Source organism: Mesoplodon mirus (genome assembly GCF_964341445.2).
Source record: "Mesoplodon mirus genome assembly, chromosome: 13".
Taxonomy (NCBI): Eukaryota; Metazoa; Chordata; class Mammalia; order Artiodactyla; family Ziphiidae; genus Mesoplodon; species Mesoplodon mirus.
In genome coordinates this window covers 89,010,419-89,030,069 of record NC_138989.1, presented here as the reverse complement: position 1 = coordinate 89,030,069, position 19,651 = coordinate 89,010,419, and the positions used below count along the sequence as shown (strand labels likewise).

Below are 19,651 nucleotides of genomic sequence, written 5' to 3'. Positions count from 1 at the left end.
CGTAGAAAGTGGAGACCTAGCTCTCTTTCAATTACAACGCATGACAGCAGATTCTGGATGGAGCCACCACCGGGCACGGGGACTTCCAGGGCACCGAGGAGACACAGGGGCAGCGCTGGACAGCGAGAGCCTGGATTCTAGGGGAGGGCGGACCGCAAGGACGCCCACCCACAAGCACACGGCGCCTCAGTGGCCTCGGGAGCACAGGGGCTTTGTCGAGCTCTGCCAGCCACCCTGGGGCTCAGGCCACGTCACCAGCCAGAGGGGACCTGGACGTCTGGCTGCAGAGTCTGCCCTGGGGCCAAGACGAGAAGGCGAAGGGAGCTGGTCCCTGTGCCCAAAGGCCATGTCTCGGCCACCTTGGAGCTGGGGGCTGGGATTTCTGTGCAGTGGGGGCCTCCTTCCAGCCCGGGCGGGGGCCCAGCCACTCAAGGGGCATTTCATGGATCAGCAGCAGGAATCAGCTTTCCTCTGAGCCCCTGAATAATGGAGGATAATAATCTTTTTTCTCCCTCGATGCTTTTCTGCACCAACACACAAAAATAACCACCAATGCCAATGCTGCCAGAGATGACAAGAGATGTCACCAGACAGACTGATGAAAACGGAGCCGCACCAGCTCACCCCTGGTTCTCCACGACACCCCCTGCTCTCCCAAGATCGTTTTTCAGGAGGGAATTGGGTGCATTTAACTGGAGTGCCAACTAGAATGTGGGTGCGTTGGGGAAGCGTCCCTGCTTGTCACTGGTGGAGGATGAGGACCTCAGGCCCACGGAGCTGTCGGTGCCGTGCCTCTCAGAGGCTGCTTTCTGGAGCCTTCAAGAGAAGGCCTGAAATCTCACAAAGAAATTATTTAGCCACTTAATTAATATCAGAGATCAAACAGAGATAATACTTGAGCCTTGTGACTTTCAAGCTAAATTCTACTGGAGGGCTTCCCTGGTGGCGCACTGGTTAAGAATCTGCCTGCCAATGCAGGAGACACGGGTTCTATCCCTGGTCTGGGAAGATCCCACATGCCGCGGAGCAACTAAGCCCGTGCACCACAACTACTGAGCCTGTGCTCTAGAGCCCGTGAGCCACAACTACTAAGCCCGCGTGCCACAACTACTGAGCCTGCGCTCTAGAGCCCGTGCTGCGCTACAAGAGAAGCCACCACAATGAGAAGCCTGCGCACCACAACGAAGAGTAGCCCCTGCTCGCGGCAACTACAGAAAGCCCGTGTGTAGCAACAAAGACCCAATACAGCCAAGAAATAAGTAAATAAAATAAAATAAAAATGTCTACTGGAAAAACCCCAACAAACAAGAAAATAATGAAGGATTCCAAGTTTTTCTCTTCTCTGCCCTCCATCCCTGATGGCCTCGTGCCTGGAAACTTCTGTGGTCGGACCGTCAAGGGTGCAGCTGCAGGGGACAGCAGGGAGGCTCCCCACAAAAGTAAACACAGAATCGCCACAGAATCCAGCTAGTGCACCCCTGGGATAAACCCCAAAGAACCGAGGGCAGAGACTCACCAGATGTTTGTGCCGTGTCCACAGCAGCGTTCTTCCCAGCAGCAACAGGAGGAAGCGACCCAAGTGTCCATGGACGGATGGTGGGTGAACCAAGTGGGGCGATACATACAAGGGAGTGTTACTCGGCCCCAAACAGGAAGGGGTCTGACACCTGCTGCATCATGGATGCGCCCGGAGGACACTGTGCTCAGTGAGACAAGACAGTCACAGAAAGATGCTGCCTGTGTGATTCCACGTAAGTCAGTCCCTGGAGTAGCTGGATGCACAGGGGCAGAAGGTACAGGCTGGGTCCCAGGGGCTGCGGAGTTAGTGTTTGATGGGGACAAAGTTTCAGTTTGGGAAGAGGAAAGACTTCTAGGGACGGAGGGTGGGGACGGTTGCACACCACTGTCAATGTACTTAACGCCACTGAACTGCACGTAAAAATGGCTCAGATGGTGAATTTTATGGGTTTTTTTTTTTACCACACACCCAGAGTTGATGAAACATAAAACTCCTTCCTTCCTGTGGCAGTGACAACACCTACTATTACTCGGCACCTACTGTGTGCAGTGGGCCAGGGGCTTCGTAAGCACCCCTCACAAGCACATGGCCACACTCACCACGTGCTCACCAACACCGGGATCCTTACTTCCTAATCTGATGACTGATCTGGTGAGACAGCGTCTGGGTGGTGTGAAGCAGTGCTTCTGGATGGGGAAGAGGTGGGTGACGGATGTGAATGGTGGGTGACGTGGGGGCCAGATGACGCCTCGAGGAGTCTCAGGGTCAGCTCGACCTCCGGTGACGCTGTCATTAGTGGACACAGCCCTAACTTCTGTTCCCTGATTCCTGTGTAAGTGATTTCCTTCCTCGGATTGTATGGAGTTACTGCTACTGAGAAAGTCCAAACAGGTCGAGTGTCTTTACAAGCAGAATCCCCAGCTGGGGCCTAGTTAAGACAACTGGAAATGGCAGCTCAGCAATCAGACACCCAAACAATGAAGGAAGCCAAACCAATTTCCTAAAATTTACATTTAAATTTAATCTGCCGTCAGGATCACCAGGCTCTTGGTCAAGACCTCTCACAGCTAATGTTCCAGAAGAACCGAGCTCTGTGTCTCTGAATAATGAGCTGACGGCAGCGGGCGAGCTCGGGCACCACCCCGGACTGCGGAAGGGCTCTCACTGAGAGGCTGACGTGAGCTCTGCCCTGCTCTGCCTGGGGCCGTGGGGTTCAAGTCCGAGCCTCGGCCACCCCTGGAAGCTGGAGCTGCGGAGGTTAAGGCAGGACGCCCCTGCCACCCCGTGAGAAAACACAGGCAACGCTTTGAGGGCAACACGCAGCCACATCCTTCAAGTACCGCCGCACCTCCTCTCGTCTAAGCCCGACCCGGACGACACCCACTCGGGCCTTCCCCGAGTGTTTCCGAGACATTCCGTAGCGTGTGCATCGCACAAACGCTGCTGAGCTTCGGGTGACATCCTAACCCCAGGATGACCCTTCTGCCCGCAGCCTCCCGGGACGACAGAGGGGGCAGGAAGTCTACTGTCTGCTCAGAAACGAGCCCCAGCGCCTCCACAAAGCCGGCCCTGGGTGCGCCAGAGCTGGGCGCCTGGAAGAATTCAGAGGTCCTGTCCCTGTGGTTCAGGACGACGGGACTTGAGTCTAGAGCACAGCACTCTCTAGACTGGGCGTTTTAACTCCAAGTTGTCCAAGCCTCGAGGCCTGGCCGTCAGAGAGGCTCAGTGAGAAGGCCCGCCGGCCCGGCAGCCTTGCCGAGTTCTTGAAACTGGCTGGAATGTGGAGCCTCTGCTGGCAGCGCACAGTGGGCGGCCTGACGGGGCAGCCGCGCCAGGGGCTCACTCCCGGCGAACCTGCCCAGGGCGGGTGCAGGGGGGTCCAGGGCCTGCAGTTTCAGCGACCAATGGGGTCGCGGTGCCTAAGACCACCACCCAGCGGGCGCCCCACGGCCCAGCTGCCGCCGCCCCTCCCCGGTTCCGTCCCAGCCGCCCCCAGCCCTGCCCGGCCCAGTCGCCCCGGCCCCGCGCTCACCCTCTCCTCCTCGGCGCGGATGTCGGGCATGGTGCTGAGGCAGAGGCCGACCGCCGTGACGGCCACGAAGGCCACGGACACGCAGGCGAAGAGCTTGCCGGCCGGGCCCGAGCGCGGGTCGTCCAGCACGTCGCGTAGGCGCCGCCGGCCGCGCGCCAGCCGCCCGCCGCCGGGCCCAGGGGCGCAGGCCGGGCTGCCGGGGCCCCCGCCCTCCGCCGGCCCCGCGCGCGCCTCGGCGGCCTCCTCCTCACGGCGGCGCAGGCGGCGCAGGCAGCAGCGCTCCAGGCGCGCCTCATCGATGCCCCAGTAGGCCAGCTCGTCGCGGAAGGCCAGGGCGCATGCGCCGCGCAGCAGCCGCAGCTTCCCGGCGCGCAGCAGCGCCACGATGGCGCGGAAGGCGCACGGGCTGCGGTCGAAGAAGAACTCGTCGCGGCTCACGTCGTAGTCGTCGCACACGCGCAGTAGCTCGTCGTGGCCGCGGCAGGCGCGGAGGCGCTCGAGGCGCGCCAGGGGACAGCGGGCCAGCGCGGCCCAGGCCAGGCGCACCCTGCAGCCGCCCACGTTGATGATGACGTGCCGGGCGCGGGCCCCGCCAACGCCGCCGCCGCCGCCGCCAACCAGGGGCTCGGGGCCCGGGGGCTCCGCATGCCCGGGGAGCAGGGCCGTGGCCCCATGCGCCGCACCAGGGTCCGGAGGCTGGGCCTGCAAAGGAAGGGAGCGCGCGTTAGGCCGCAGAGCTCGGGGACACCCCCGCCCACGCACGACCTTGGGGCTTGGGGAGCGAACCAAACCAAGGGCTCCGTTGGCCCGGCCGCTCGGTTCCTCTCTCCTGCATCCCTGACGCCTGCAGGTGGTCCCAGGAGCCCGCCACTCAGCTTTCCAGCAGGCCCCGCTTACAAGGGACCCGCCTTAATTTCTTGCCTGGAGACTAGGGACGCGGCCAGCGCGGGGCAGCACGAGGGAGGCGGGCGGGCCGCCCTGGAGATGCTGCCTCAGGAGATGATGGCGAGGCCAGACCTGGGGGGTTTCCGGCTGGTTAACAAGCGGGGGCCGGGGGAGGGGCTGCTGTGGATGTGTTGATCCTTAAGAAGCGCCAGCCAAACCGCCAGAACAGCCTGTGGACGTTATTTGGATTCGGATTAGAGGGAACCAACTATAAAAAGACATCTAAGAGTAAATAAGAAAATCCCAGCACTATCTATGATTTTAAAGCCTTTTTAAAGGCATGAGACTGGTACCGCACTCGTGAAAAACGGGGTTTCGACCCCTTAGAGGTCCACAGTGAGGTGTTCGCGTGAAATGAGGTCTGGATCTTCGTTAAGCAAATCTTTCTCAAGGTGGTGGGCAGACAAAACACTTCACCTGCTGCTGGAGCCCGGTGATGAGAACACTGGGGCCATTATACTTTCTCTCTGCTTTTATGTACATTTACAAACGTCCCTAATAAAAACGGGTTTGTTTTGCTTTTTAAAAGCTTCCAGATAATTCTGCTGCACAGCTGGGTTTGGGAGGCACTGATGTAGAGAAACTCACGATGCTTCGGTTGCCTTGATTCTCTAAACCAGAGGTTCTTTATTTGTTGGCCATGGGAATTCTTCAGGGATCTATGAGCCTTCTAAAATTAGATGCAAACTTGTGTGTGTACACATTTTCCTAATAGAGGATCCTCAGAGTCACAAAGGGATCTGTGGCTCCAAAGCTTAATGAAGCTCACAGCTCCAAACATATAAGGGAGGGAAATATCTTTGTAGTGGGAATTGCTAGCCCGGATCTCCTTTAAAATATTTTGAACATGGATCACCCACACTGGTTGGTGGGCATGTGCACTTTGGCATTCGTTGCTGGATGCCTTCTTAAGAATGCTTGGCAAAGGTAAGATTCCAGGTGAGTTTCTTATATGAATGATTACTTGTTTTATTCTTTGACCAGGGTTCAAGAAACTCACAAAAGAAATCATCTTCTTCTTCTTAATGAGTATCTCATCATAGCTTGTGCATAGACCAGCAACCAAAATTCCTAAATGTGTTGGTTTACTTAGCACTTGTTAAAAGGACGTGTCACAAAATATGTTACTGAGACAAAATCATTTTTTCCTGAATGTGGACATTTAAAGTTTCGTGGCGTATTTATCCACAATTGCACCTTACATTCCTTCCTCTGTCCAGTGCTGGGTCACCCCTTAACATCTATGTATCTGTTTGGAAACAGGGTCCCTGACTCAGGAACCACATCAAAAAGGGTCCATAAGTAACACTGATGACTTTGTCCTTTTCAGAGACTCCTGTGGGTTCTTTTCCACACCGCTGGAGGGCGGTTCTGTTCCTCCTCCAAATCCTGCTCAGGATGGTCCCCCTTGACTTGTTAACACAATGGGGTCAGTGCTTTGGCACCACGCACTTCTCTGCCCTGTGGCAACAGTGACAGAGCAGAGAAAACAGGCAAATACCAATCCGGGGACATAAACTCCAAAGGTCCCATTTACCAGGGAGTATATCTTAGACATCGGCTAGGCAGTAATCTGGAGGGGAGGGACACAGTTCCAGTTTTGTTCTCAAAGTGTAGACTGAGGGCCAACAGCACCAACATTATCAAGGGAACCTGCAAAAAAAAAAAAGTATATTCCTGGCTCTACACTTAAAATTCTGAGTGACTGGAAAACTGCATAGTAAGGACCCCCAAATATCCCCCCATTAAAACAATGAGAAAACCGGTAAAAAACCATCAGAATCAACTTTTTTTTGGAACTCTGGACACTAACCAAAGGGGAGCAGCACCCAGGGGAACACTTGAGTAAAAACAGCTGAGGGCTTCCCTGGTGGCGCAGTGGTTGGGAGTCCGCCTGCCGACGTGGGGGACGCAGGTTCGTGCCCCGGTCCGGGAGGATCCCACATGCTGCGGAGCAGCTGGGCCTGTGGGCCGTGGCCACTGGGCCTGCGTGTCCAGAGCCTGTGCTCCGCAGTGGGAGAGGCCACCATGGTGGGAGGCCCGCGTACCGCAAAAAAAAAAAAAAAAAAAACAACAACAGCTGAATCTTGGTAACAACAGTGAGCTCTTAGCATTTTATTTAACCTGCTTCCCAGCTCAGCGTTCACCTTGAAGATGACAGCCTGCGTTCCTGGTACCAGGACTGGTACTGGAAGAGGAGAGTGGACCCGATTCAGGAGGAACCATAACTATTTGGACCCTTCTGGTGGCTGCCCCGAAAGACCCGTCAGAAGGCTTGCCTGTACCTCCCCTAACTCGGGACTCTCCCAGGCTAAAGTGGCCACCCGGGCAGTTTGTGGAAATCACTTACACAAAAATGTTTGCTGAGGCAATGGATGAACATTATAGTTGGGGCAAAAAATAGACTAACCAGAAAGCTTGGGAGAAGAGGCTGGGGAATGAGATGCTTTGGAAATGCTCCAACAAACTGCTCGAAATCTAGAGTGCTGCTCATGTGCCTGGGGCCGTGTACATGCTCAGGAAAGACCTGAGAAGGCCCTACACTCTCCCCATGCCCTGACCCCAGCTGACCTGCAGCTCTGCACAAGCTGGAGGTGAAAGGGGGAGGCAAGGGACAGCCCTGCTGTGTGTTGAGGGGGCCCTGACACACAGGGCCCGTTTGCAAAGACTGTTTTTTTTTTTTTTTTTTTGCGGTATGCGGGCCTCTCACTGCTGTGGCCTCTCCCGTTGCGGAGCACAGGCTCCGGATGCGCAGGCCCAGCGGCCATGGCTCACGGGCCCAGCCGCTCCACGGCATATGGGATCCTCCCAGACCGGGGCACGAACCCGTATCCCCTGCATCGGCAGGCGGACTCTCGACCACTGCGCCACCAGGGAGGCCCAGACTGGTTTGTTTTTGTTTTTGTTCCAGGCATGTGAGAATCTCTGTCCAGTCACTTGCTGACCATTAAGCTAATGAGACAGAGATATCAGTGGCCACACAAGACAAAAACATATAGACTTTGCCTAATTCGTCCAGAAAAGTCAAACAAACAGCAGCAATTACACCAAACCCTGGGGAGGGGAAGAATCTGATTAGAAGAACACAGGAGTAAATCTTCATGGCCTTGGAGTAGGCAATGGTTTCTGAAATACAACAGAAGCATAAGCAACAAAAGAAAAATAAATAAACTGGACTTTGTCATACTTAAACTCTTTTGTGCATTAAAGGACATTATCAAGCGAATGAAATGATAGCTCATGGGATGAGAAAAAATTTACAAATCATATATCTGATAAGGGTCTAGTGTCCAGAATATATAAAGAGCTCCTACAACTCAAAAACAAAACAACCCAATTAAAACGTGGGCAAAGGATTTGAAGGACTTCTCCAAAAAAGATACAAAAATGGCTAATAGACACTTGAAAAGATGCTCAGTGTGATCGGTCATCAGGAAAACGCTAATCAAAACGACTTGGTACCACTTTACGTCCATCAGCTTGGTTGTGACCAAACAAATGGAAAAAGGAGTGTCGGCGAGGGCGTGGAGAACTCAGGACCGCCGTACGCTGCTGGTGGGAGTGTGAAATAGTGCAGCTGCTGTGGAGAACAGTTGGGCAGTTCCTCAAAGAGTTAAACATAGACTTACCATGGGATCCAGCAATGTTACTCCAAGAGAAATGAAAGCCTAGGCTCACGCAAAAACATGTACGTGAATATTCACAGCAGCGTTATTTACAATAGCCAAAATGTGGGAACAACCCAACTGTCCATCAGCTGACCAATGGATAAGCAAATGTGCTCCATCTACATACTGGGACACAATCAACCACAAAAAGGAATGAAGTGCTGACACAGGACACAGCACGGATGGACGTTGAAAACATGGTGTAAGTGGAAGAGGCCGGACAGAAAGGAACTGTCCAGAGCAGGCAAATCTGCAGAGACAGAAGGTAGGTTAGTGGTTGCCAGGGGCTGGGGGGGGGGGGAGTGACCGATGCATGGTGACAGGGTTTCTTTTTGTGGTCATGAGGATGCTCTGGCATTAGGTAGTGGAGAGGGTTAAAATACTAAAAACACTGAACTGTACACATTAAAATGGACATTATCATTTCAATTAAAAAAATTGACATCCGGTTCTGTGCATGTCAATGAGCAGGTGTAGTGCGCTAAAGCCTGAGAACCACTGCTTCAACTGCCAAAATCAAGACGTTCCATTGTTGTTAAGGATTTGATGCTCTAACCACTGCCAGGCAAACCTACCACCAGGGCGACTCACAAACCGTAAAGCGGGGGGCGCCCAAGGGGTGTTCGGCATGCAGCCCGGATGCCCACTGACCCTGAGATTTGGGAGGGGGAGAAAACCAGATAGAAGGGGTCGTGGGGAGAGAGCCAGCGTGCCTGCGCAGTCACTGCAGGATTTGAGGGCGAAGGCGCTCAGGGCCCAGCTGTGTTGCTGATGCCTCAGGGTCGGCGTTTCATGCAGCAAATGTCAGTAACATCTGCTGGTGCTGGACACGCGATGCTGGAGCTCATGGCGGGGGACCCGGGGCACAAGGACGACCGGCACTTCCAACACCGCGAGGCGGGCTCTGTGCAGAGGAGAGGCTGCCCCGAGGGCTTTGCAGGCTCGCTGGCCGGGCAGGAGGTTGGGGAAATCTGAGGAGGTTATGCTGAAAAGGAAGATCCTACTTTCCTAAATGCAGTCAGTTGTTCAGGTCGCGGGAACTTGTTGCAGAGATCGCCCAAGCTGCTGCTTCTCATCGAGGACCTGGGGACAGCGGCTCGGGATTCCACATCAAGGACGCCAGCGGCTCACAGCCGACCTCCTTCCCAGGCAGCTCAGAGGGGACTCAGCATCTGCCCAGGAGGCAGGCGGGGGTCCTCACAGGAGGCGCCCCACTCTCCGGAGCTGTGCGAGGCCACCGGGAAGGATGGAGCCCCCAGGGCAGGCTCACAAGTTTCTGGGCTGAGGCCGAGGTGTGCCCGAGGGAAAGTGCCACGTGACCTCACGTCTTTTTCCCGTAACTGTCAGAACCAGAGCTGACGGCAGCTTCTGCCTGGAATACCGTGAGGGGCAGAGACAAGTATGGAGTGGGAAAGCCCACCTTGCCTGCGCTGGACTGGGGTCCTCCACGTCTTCCTGTCCCCGTGGAGCCACGTGACAAGTCTGTAGCACAGGTTAATCAACTCCTTTTGTAGCCGCATCAAATGTGTGCTTCGAATTCTTTGTAGGTAGGGATGACTGATCATTAAAATAACTGGGTAATCAGCCAGATCCTACAACTTTCCTGTAAAGGGTTTTCTTCCCTGGAATATACATTTACAAATATAAACATAACTTACATGTTGCTAAGTGTTTTTTTTTGTCGTTGTTGTTGTTTTGCGGTACGCGGGCCTCTCAGTGTTGTGGCCTCTCCCGTTGCGGAGCACAGGCTCCGGACGCGCAGGCTCAGCAGCCATGGATCACGGTCCCAGCCGCTCCACGGCATGTGGGATCTTCCCGGACCGGGGCACGAACCCGTGTCCCCTGCATCGGCAGGCGGACTCTCAACCACTGCGCCACCAGGGAAGCCCTACTAAGTGTTTTTAAGTCAGGTTCTCTCTTAAGAGACTGACAGTCATTGCTGAGAGCCCTGAAGTGCATCCCTATCTTCTGTGTGGGGCATAAGAGGCATTCAAGTGCCATGGATTTTAAGAAAAAACCTGATAGCTCAATAGAAAAAATGGGCAAATTGTCACAGAGTTTACAGTAAAGGGAAAACACAGACTTTAAATATATGAAAAGATGCTCCACTTCATTTCCTTTTTTTTAAAATTTATTAATTTATTTGGCTGCCTTGGGGGTTAGTTGTGGCACGCAGGATCTTTTGTTGTGGCAAGAAGGCTTTGTTGTGGCGCACGGGCTCTCTAGTTGTGGCACGTGGGTTTTCTCTCTCTCTAGTTGAGGAGCGCAGGCTCAGTAGTTGTGGCGTGTGGGCTTAGTTGCTCCACGGCATGTGGGATCTTAGTTCCCCGACCAGGGATCGAACCCGCGTCCCCTGCATTGAAAGGCGGATTCTTGACCCCTGACCACCAGGGAAGTCCCTCCAGTTCGTTTCTAGTAGCAAAAATAAACATCTCAAATTACCACGTTGTAAGGTGGGAAGGTTTGATGACACACGTTATTGCCAAGGATATGGGGTCTCTTGGACGTGTTCATTTCTGGTAGATAGTAAACTGGTAAACCATCATGACAGGAGGTGGAGGGTTTGAACTAATCCTACAGGAAGCACCAATGTTTGCCCCTACACCCTAGTGAAAGGGTAAACTGAAAAACATCTGCCTGTGGGATAGGAGGATTACAAGATTTCTCTGCCTGGCTCTACAAGAATATGTGTCGAAAAGCCTACCTGCACAATGGATTTGAGGTTGAAACTTTTGTCTCTGAAACTCAAAGCTAGGAAATTATCCCCCGTGAAAGGTGGTCCCATGTTGGCCATATCCTGGAGACACACATAATCAACTGGGGTGACTCTGTCCCTGGGACACCTGGCAAGGCCCGGGACATTTTTGGTTGTCGTGACTGGGTGTGACTGGCATTGGTGGGAAGGAGCCAGGGGTGCCATGAAACCCTACAGCGCACGTGCAGGACACCCCAGAACAAGGGCAGACCCAGCCCAATGCCATCAGCACCCCTGGTCTGGAGGGACGACTCGCCACTCAAGCCTCATAGCTTCCCGCTGATGAAGCCTCAACTGAGATGAATTTACAAACCGAAATTATAAAATACACAGGGCAAAATCCTACGGGAGCAAACACCAGCAGGCACAGGAATAATAGGATCAGGCTCCTGGGAATTTGAGATGATAGGATTATCAAAAATCTTTACAGACATCAAAGAAGGAATTAAAACCCCAGAGGAAGAAAGACATTATCACAAAGTCCAGGAGGATCTGAATAAGAAAGTAGTTTCCAGAGGTGAACAGATGAGACTGAAAGTAGAGTCTGTCAGGTTAGGGTCAGGGTGAGATCAGGTTGGGGTTAGGGTGAGGTCAGGCTGAGGTCAAGTTGGGTCAGGCTGAGGTCAGGTTGGGTCAGGCTGCGTCAGGTTGAGATCAGGTTGGGTCAGGTTAAGGTCAGGTTCGGTCAGGCTGAGGTCAGGTTAGGTCAGGTCGGGTCAGGTTAGGTCAGCTTGAGGTCAGGTTGAGGTCAGGTTGGGTCAGCTTGAGGTCAGCTTGAGGTCAGGTTAGGTCAGCTTGAGGTCAGGTTGGGTCAGGTTGGGTCAGGTTGAGGTCAGGTTGGGTCAGGTTGAGGTCAGGTTAGGTCAGCTTGAGGTCAGGTTGGGTCAGCTTGAGGTCAGGTTGGGTCAGGTGGAGGCATTCTCTCCCAGGAACCCTCCAAAAGGGGTCAATGGAAGACAGACATCACAGACAAGGACACATAAAGCAAGCAAAGGAGAAAGGAAAATGATCAATTCTGTTTACTAGGAATCCCAGAGAAGAGGTGAAAATAAACCAAGTGACGAAAATGTGGTGAAGATGGAAGACATCCAGCTGCAAAGGCTCAGTGACCAACAGGACAAGGAGATTCCATGCCTGGCACTTTACAGGGAGACCTGGGGGCTTTAGTCCTCAAAAGGAATGTGTGTTGTGGGACTTGGCTTCGTAGCTACTCTGGGGAAAGACGCCACCTTGTCCGGCACAGCCTCCCTCCCGCTCTCTCAGCTCAAAGCCCCGTGACACTGTAACTGGGGCTGGACACACTCAGCGGTCACCGCAGAAAGGGCCAGGGGCCTGGTCCACTGCCTCCAAGGCAGCTGTGGCCGGAGGAGAGGGAGGCGTCTGCCCATCACACTGTGCGCCCATCGGGTCCTGCCCCAGCTGGTACCCCCGCATTCCGTCCCTGGGTCCTTGGAGCTGTGGGCAGGAGGGAGGCCGGTTAGGGATGCGTCTCCTGGGGGGCCTGCAAGGGAGCGCGGCAGAGGGGTGTGTGTGAATGAAAATGAAAAGGGGGAAAAACACACATGATTAGGAAGGGGTTCCCAAATACCAGAAGGTCAACCCACAGTGGAGGAAATATTTATTCTGTAGCTGAATTTACCAATTTAGGCTTAAAAACATGAACTGGAACAGACTAAAACCTCTTTAGCAGAGATAAAGTTTTGGGTGTCACCAAGCGAAGTATTCTCTAGGAGAGATTTCTTTCCTTGTACAAAACAGACAGCTTCTTACTTGAAGAAGGTGACCTTTAGAATGAGACCCCTGGCTGTACGTGGGACAAGGGATCCATGCTGTTGGGCACCCCGCACCCCCCTGTGTCCCCCACGTCCCCGGCCTGTGCACACACTGGTGGACTCCCAGCTGTCAGCACCTGTCTCTTTGCCGGACTCCCTCTGCCTGCCTACCCAGCACAGGCCACAGACGCTTGAGCCATCGTGCTCCCCGGGGCAGCTCTTGCCATGGTGACATGAAGCCCCTGAGCCCCCGGTCCCGGGAGGGGCCTCAGTGTAGACTCTGGGGTAGGGGTGGGGTGTGGGGGTGTGGGTAGGGGTGGGGTGTGGGGGCGGGGCGTGGGGTGGGGTAGGGGGTGGGGCATGGGGTGGGCTGGGGGCTGGGGGTGGGGACTGGGGTACAGGGTGGGGCGTGGGGTGGGCAGTAGGGTGGGGTAGGGGGTGGGGATGGGGATTGGGGACTGGGGTAGGGGTGGGGCATCGGAGTAGGGTGAGGCATGGGGGTAGGGTGGGGGGACCAGGCGCCCCGAGGGCACAGGAGGCCCCCAGATGCGTCCAAAAGGTGGGCGTTTGATCTCAGCTTAAAAGCCAGTGGCTTTAGGATCTAAAACATTATTTCACACCGTAAATGTTGCCAGATAGTGAATCCAGTGATTAAAGGCTCTGATAAACTGTTCCCTGCCTCAGTTCTGGTTCGGAATCTTTACAAGTTCAGTTCACACGCCACCTCCTCCCTCACCTCTTCTCACCGTCAGCCGCCCGGTGGTTTGCAGGAAAAGGGGGCCGTGACCCGGCCCGTCCACAAAGACCATTCCAGCCTCTCGGCTGGTCTCTCCTTCCAGGTACCTGCTTTGCTTTACAGCTGAAACGCTTAACCTCTGAGCTGACACAGGTTCGCAAGAACGAACACATAAAACAGGCCATGTGACAGTATGGAAAAAGTGATCTAAATAAGAAATGATTTTCTCCAACCAACCAACTAGCAGATGACTGTGGCTGAGCTAGTTTAAAATAAAAATGCATCTAACCTCCTGACAATAAAGAGAACACAGGTTAATATTTGGTAAGCCACTGCATTTTTTGTTTTTCAATTCTTATTGTCCTACCAAGACAAACATCATATGAATTAAGATAAAAATCATCTATGGGTTAAAAACAAAGATCCAAAGGCAAAGAACTAATTTTAAATAAAACATGATTCTTAGGAAATTTCAGCCTTAAAGATAAGTACTCTTAGGACCATTCCTATAATTTCTTTCCAGTTGTTAAACTCCAGTGTGCTCAACTATTTTGTTTCGAAATGCATTTATTTTCTATATGTCAAAGTTACACAAATTACAAAAGGCTTCTAAAGTGTGTGTATGAACAGAGCTCAGACTTGCTGATTAGATCCACTGTTCAGCCGTGTTGTTGACACAAAGATGGAGGATTATTTTTCAGTTATGACTTATGAGAACCACATATAATCTCCAAATCTGTGAGACACATAGACAGTTGGTAACTAATAACTCTTATTCACAAAGCATGATGTATATATACAGCAGAGCTGCATATAATGCCCTGAAGATTTTTTTAAAATTAAACTTTCAATTTTGAGCTTGTAGAGATCCTTTTACCCAATTTGTCCAGTGGTAGCATCTCGCAAAACCGCAGGGTGCAGACACGGACACAGTCCAGACACAGAGCATCCATCACCACCACGGCCCCCCCCCAACCCACCTCCAGCCCTCCCAGCCCCACCCTAACCCGGCCACCACTGGTCTGTTCTCTGTCCCTGTACTCCTGTCATCCTGAGAATGGTGTATAAAAGGACCCGCGCTGTTATGTAACCTTTGAGGATTGGCTCTTTTCACTCAGCATAATTCTCTGAAGATTCACCGGGTTGTTGCTGTATCAACAGTTCGCTCCACGAGCTCTCGTGGTGTGGATGCTCACAGCTCCTTAACCGCCCACGAGGTGAAGGACAGCTGGGTTACTTCTACGATTTGGCTGTTATGAGCAAAGCTGCTATGAACATTTCCATAAAGGTTTTTTCCCCTCTCTGGGTTAGATAGCCAGTGGAGCAAAAGTTTTTACTTTTGGTAAAGTCTAATTTACATTTCTTTTTTTCCTCACTGTGCTTTTGGTATCAAGAATGATGTGCATGATCCAACATCCCCAAGATTTTCTGTTATTTTTCTAAAGTAAATCGTTTTACATGTTACATTTAAGTTGGACTTAATTTGACTTACATTTAAGTCTGACTTAATTTGACTTAATTTTTGTATAAGGTGTGGGACTTAGGTGCTCAGCAGGAAAAGACATCTACACCAACTTCCCAGAAGTGGAAGCCCCCAAAGATTTTGAAAGCAAGCTATAAAATGTTCGCTAATCTTGTGACTTATAATAGAGTCATTTTAAAGAAATTCTGCCAGCTCTGGAAACAAGTTACAACAAAATAAAACCAATGTAATTTTTCCTCTAAAAATTTTACAATTTACTTAAATCATATGCATGGAGCATCTAGTGTGTCTTCATGTTCTAGGTGCTCAGTATCTTACTAATTTTTTGGAAGCTGCGTCTAAATATAAATATGTAAACAGATGTTTTAGGTGTCCATTGACTCTGATTTCTAGACAAATATTTTTTCTAAAATTATTCTTAGACGAGCAGTCACAGAAAGTGGCTCTAGTCTCCCCAGGATGACTCAGAATTTTAATAGCAATCTTCACCTACATTCTACCCAATTCTGAGGGAACATCCGGCCTTGGTTCCAGCAGCTTGTGACACCCGCCACCCACCTTGTACCGGTACCCGGTGGCAGTAATGTGCCAGTTCTCACTCAAACCCCTCTGTTCAACCTCTGCCTTTGGGGGATTTGAAATCAATAAGCCTAGACTGGGTTAATTTACCTCTAAGTGTTTATTAAGCTCAGATAGTTCTACTGAATAAATAGGAAAGAAATATCTGATCTGCTCAGAGCGTGGACATGAACACGCCCAGCATATCTTGTAGGTTCGTACAGCTAAACGCTTTCTCTTTCTACTGCAATCGCACTTCAGCACCTGGGACCACTTCTTCCCACTGAAGAACCGTTTCTCACCAGAAGCGGCTCATTTCTGATGGGAACAGGCCAGGTCCAACATGAGATCAGACACCATGTGCCAGAAAGCAAAGCAGAGCTCCAGTGTGAAAGGGCATGTGTCAAAGGTCGAGGGTGGCACAGTCCTTCAGGCAGACTTTGAAAGTCTAAACACATAGTGACTGGACTTAAAACACGAGCAGTAAAGCCCTCGAGTCTATGGTACATACAGTCTACACAGTGACAAAGAGAGGAAGAAAGAGGAAAAACACTCACCGTCGGAAAACAAGACATCCGCACGGTGCTGGCTACCAGGTCATCGAGAGGGGGGCGGGCTTCACGACGGGTGCGAACCATGTCCACCCCTAATCCCGTAGCTGAACTTGGTGCCAAGGGTCTGGGCTGTGGTGAAGGTGTAGCGGTCAGAGTCTCCAGCAGCCGTCCGGCTCTGCCCTGGGCAAGGACGAGCTCCAACAGGTGTCCAGACCCAAGTCCCTGCGTCTGGAGGATACGGGAAGAGGGAGAGACAACTGGGGTCTTCAGAGTCAATGACCAGGGAAAATAAAAGGTGGGAGGGATGTTCTAGAATGTGGGGTAAAGGAGATCAAGAGACATAACCAAATGAAGTACATAAACCTTGATTAGATTTTATCCAAAAAACCTACAAAACACAGTTTTGGGACAACTGGGGAAATCTGAATTTGGACCTGATATATTCATTATTGTTAACTTTCTTAGGTGTTACAGTGGAATTTGGTTACAGAAGAGAATGACCTTATTTTTAGTAGATGCATGCTTAACTATTCAGGGATAATTGTCTTGGTTTCTGTAAACTACTTCCAAATGGTTCATACATTTCATATATATATGGACACACACACATATGTATACACACATTTCATATATATATATATATATACTTCCACACAGATGGCTAGGTTTTCACTGTACTACTCTTTCAACTTCTTTGTATGTTTGAAATTTTTCACTTAAAAAGAGCTAGGAAAGGGGCTTCCCTGGTGGTGCAGTGGTTGAGAATCCGCCTGCCAATGCAGCAGACACGGGCTCGAGACCTGGTCCAGGAAGATCCCACATGCTGCGGAGCAACAAAGCCCATGTGCCACAACTACTGAGCCCACGAGCCACAACTACTGAAGCCCGCACTCCTAGAGCCCGTGCTCCGCAACAAGAGAAGCCACCACAGTGAGAAGCCCGCGCACCGCAACGAAGAGTAGCCCCCGCTCGCCGTAACCAGAGAAAGCCCGCGTGCAGCAATGAAGACCCAACGCAGCCAAAAATAAAATAAAATAAATACATTTAAAAAAGGAGCTAGGAAAAAGCAGCCCCCTGCCAAAACCAACAAAACGTAATTCTAATGACATTACTTTTCTCCTCACAAAGCAGGACGCAGAACAACATACGCCTCCATTTTTATTTATGGAAACATTAATAATGATTATGCTGTGTCAGCTAGTCTGGGCCACGGGGTGCCCAGATATTCGGTCAAACACTTTTCCAGGTGTTTCCACCGAGGCGTTTTTGAATGAGATTAACATCTAATCTGTAGAGTAAAGCAGACTGCCCTCCCTGACGTGGGTGTCTTACATCTTATGTCTTAGCATGAAGGTTTTTAAAGATAAAAACCCTGCTATGTGGCCAAGCCCGCTGCCTCTCAGCCCTGCGAGGTCCCCGCTCCACCGACGCCCGACGCCGGGACCCTGCTTCTGCTGCTGGTGGCGCTTCTGGGCGGGCAGCTTACGTTGGCTGTGGGTCACCCCACCTTCCTTTCCCTTCCTGGCGTCTGCCAACTGCGCTAGGACAGAGCCTGCACACCCTCCGACACAGAGGCCCCGGTCAAGGACTCAGCTTTGCTTGTGTGGATCTGCCTTTGTGCTGTTTCCGTCAGAACCATCACTCAGAACCGACCACACTGGTCTTGACCACATGGGCCAAATGACTCTCTTACACATATTGACTTGTCCATTATTCATTCACTTTTACAGCACACTTTGACCTACTCCTAATGGCTCCTGTCCGTCCATGGGGATTTCCGCGAAAGTTTGTTTCTTTTAAGGTATGGTGGCCACAGATCTGGGTTTTGTTCTATAAACTCGTCCTTACTAATTTCTCACTTTGCAGACATCACTTACACCATGGGTGTCGAAAGAAAAACAATTAGAATCACAATGGAAATTCCCAAGGACCGTAACAGTCACATCCAACTGGAGCAGGAGAGATTTAGGTTACGTGGTGAGACAGCCTCAGTTCATTATAAGCTTGAGAAACACTGAGAAAAGTCATACAACATCCTTCCCGGCCAGTTTTTGAGGGAAATCAGGCCTCTGCCTGCCTCACCGACGGGGAGGTGCCAGCTGGCAGGAGAGCAGGTGAGGTGGAACCGTCCCAGCTCTCGCAGGGCCGGCACGTGCTGCGATGAGGGGACAAGCCAAGCCCGTATTTCTTTGAAAACAACACACATAAATGTGTGAACACCTCGTAAGCCTGCCAGGTGCTGCACACAGCGAGATTCCCGCATGTAGGCGGGAAAACCCGGGACGGAGCCAGAAGCCAGGTGGCCGGGCCAGTTACTTAAAAGTTACTTAAAATCTCTCAGGGTCTCAGGGTCCGGTTGGTGAATCAAGGGATCGGATGAGATGATCCCTAGGCCTCTTCCAGACTCAAGGTCCATAAATACCAGATAAGAGTGGAAAAGATGGAAAGCCTGGCCTCTTGGGAAAAAGCAAAAGAGAGCGGGAAGATGGAGGGGGCGTGTAGCAGCAACACCTGAAGAAGAGAGAGACCTGGGCAGGTGGGGGACACCTGGGGGCAGGTGGACACAGTTCCACCGGGGGGCTAGCACCCTCGACCACCAGCCCAACTTTCAGTCCATGTCCTGGGATGAAATGATGTTTCCCCTGTGGCCTCTGTGTCCTGGGATAAGGCAGCCCCGAGGAGAATGAGGTCGGCTGCGGCCTGGGGCACCCAGGGGACAAGGATGGGATGGTACAGTGGACACAGGCTCTCTGGGGGCCCCGAGTTCTTCATTTTGCCACCACCCCACTCTTCTCTACTCAGAGCTCCTCGTGGCCATCTCTCTTCGTCTCTGTCTCTTTCTCTCTTTGTCTCTGTCTCTGTCTTTCTCGCTTTGTCTCTTTCTCGCTTTGTCTCTGTCTCTGACTCTGTCTTTCTCTCTCTGTCTCCGTCTCTCTCCTTCCTCCCCAGCACAGCCTCAGGCTCCGGGGAGCTGTCCGGCGGGGACTGGCGTCTGAGCGGCCAGCCCACCCGCTGGTTCTTTCCCCAAAGCTCTATCCTCCTCCCTCTTGTGCATTAACCTCTGAGGAAATCGCTGTTTTCAGGTGTCCACATGTTGAGACTCTTTAGGCGATGGTTTTAATTCGATGAGCCCATCCTCCCCGGGGGCGTCTGGGCCACACGCAGGACCCTCTTACCGTGGGCTGGTTCCCCGCGTCGGGGCTCACCCCAGGGAGCCCTCTTCCAGAGCTGCTATCTCCCAGGCCGTCTGCCGGGGCTTCTCCAACCCCTGAAACGACAGGTCGGCCCTCCTTTAGGGCGCTGTGTCTGGACCTTGGCTGGTCATGGACTCCTTACAGAATCCAGGAAGCACGCACGGTTCACTGCATCGTAAAGTACACGGTCAGTCTGGGGTTCTGAGGACCCTCTGAAATCTGCCGTGGTCACAGGGCCCCACGATCCTAGGGGAATGTTTATGTTTATTCCAATTACCCACTTAGTGACATCGTGATGGTTATTGTACTTTTCCCCAATCAGCGTTCTCACTCGCGTCTCCAAGGTGTGCAGATGCTCTGAGTGCAGGGCTTTGACAAGACAAATGGAAACATAATAGCTTCTCAGAACTTGTTCCTTTCTTACCTCCTCTCGGT

General features: G+C 52.2%; 1 protein-coding gene across 1 annotated transcript in view; it reads right to left on the bottom strand.

The window, feature by feature from the left end:
• The window catches only part of KCNG2 (potassium voltage-gated channel modifier subfamily G member 2), a 43,583-nt gene extending 27,470 nt beyond the window's left edge, over positions 1-16,113 (bottom strand). Inside the window, exons 1-2 of the mRNA XM_082640067.1 lie at positions 16,026-16,113; positions 3,552-4,253 (exon numbers count right to left, since the gene is read on the bottom strand). Coding sequence (XP_082496193.1) covers positions 3,552-4,253; positions 16,026-16,106 — 783 coding nt within the window. The 5' untranslated portion in view covers positions 16,107-16,113. The remainder of the gene's footprint in view (positions 1-3,551; positions 4,254-16,025) is intronic.
• Between the last annotated feature and the right edge of the window lie 3,538 nt (positions 16,114-19,651).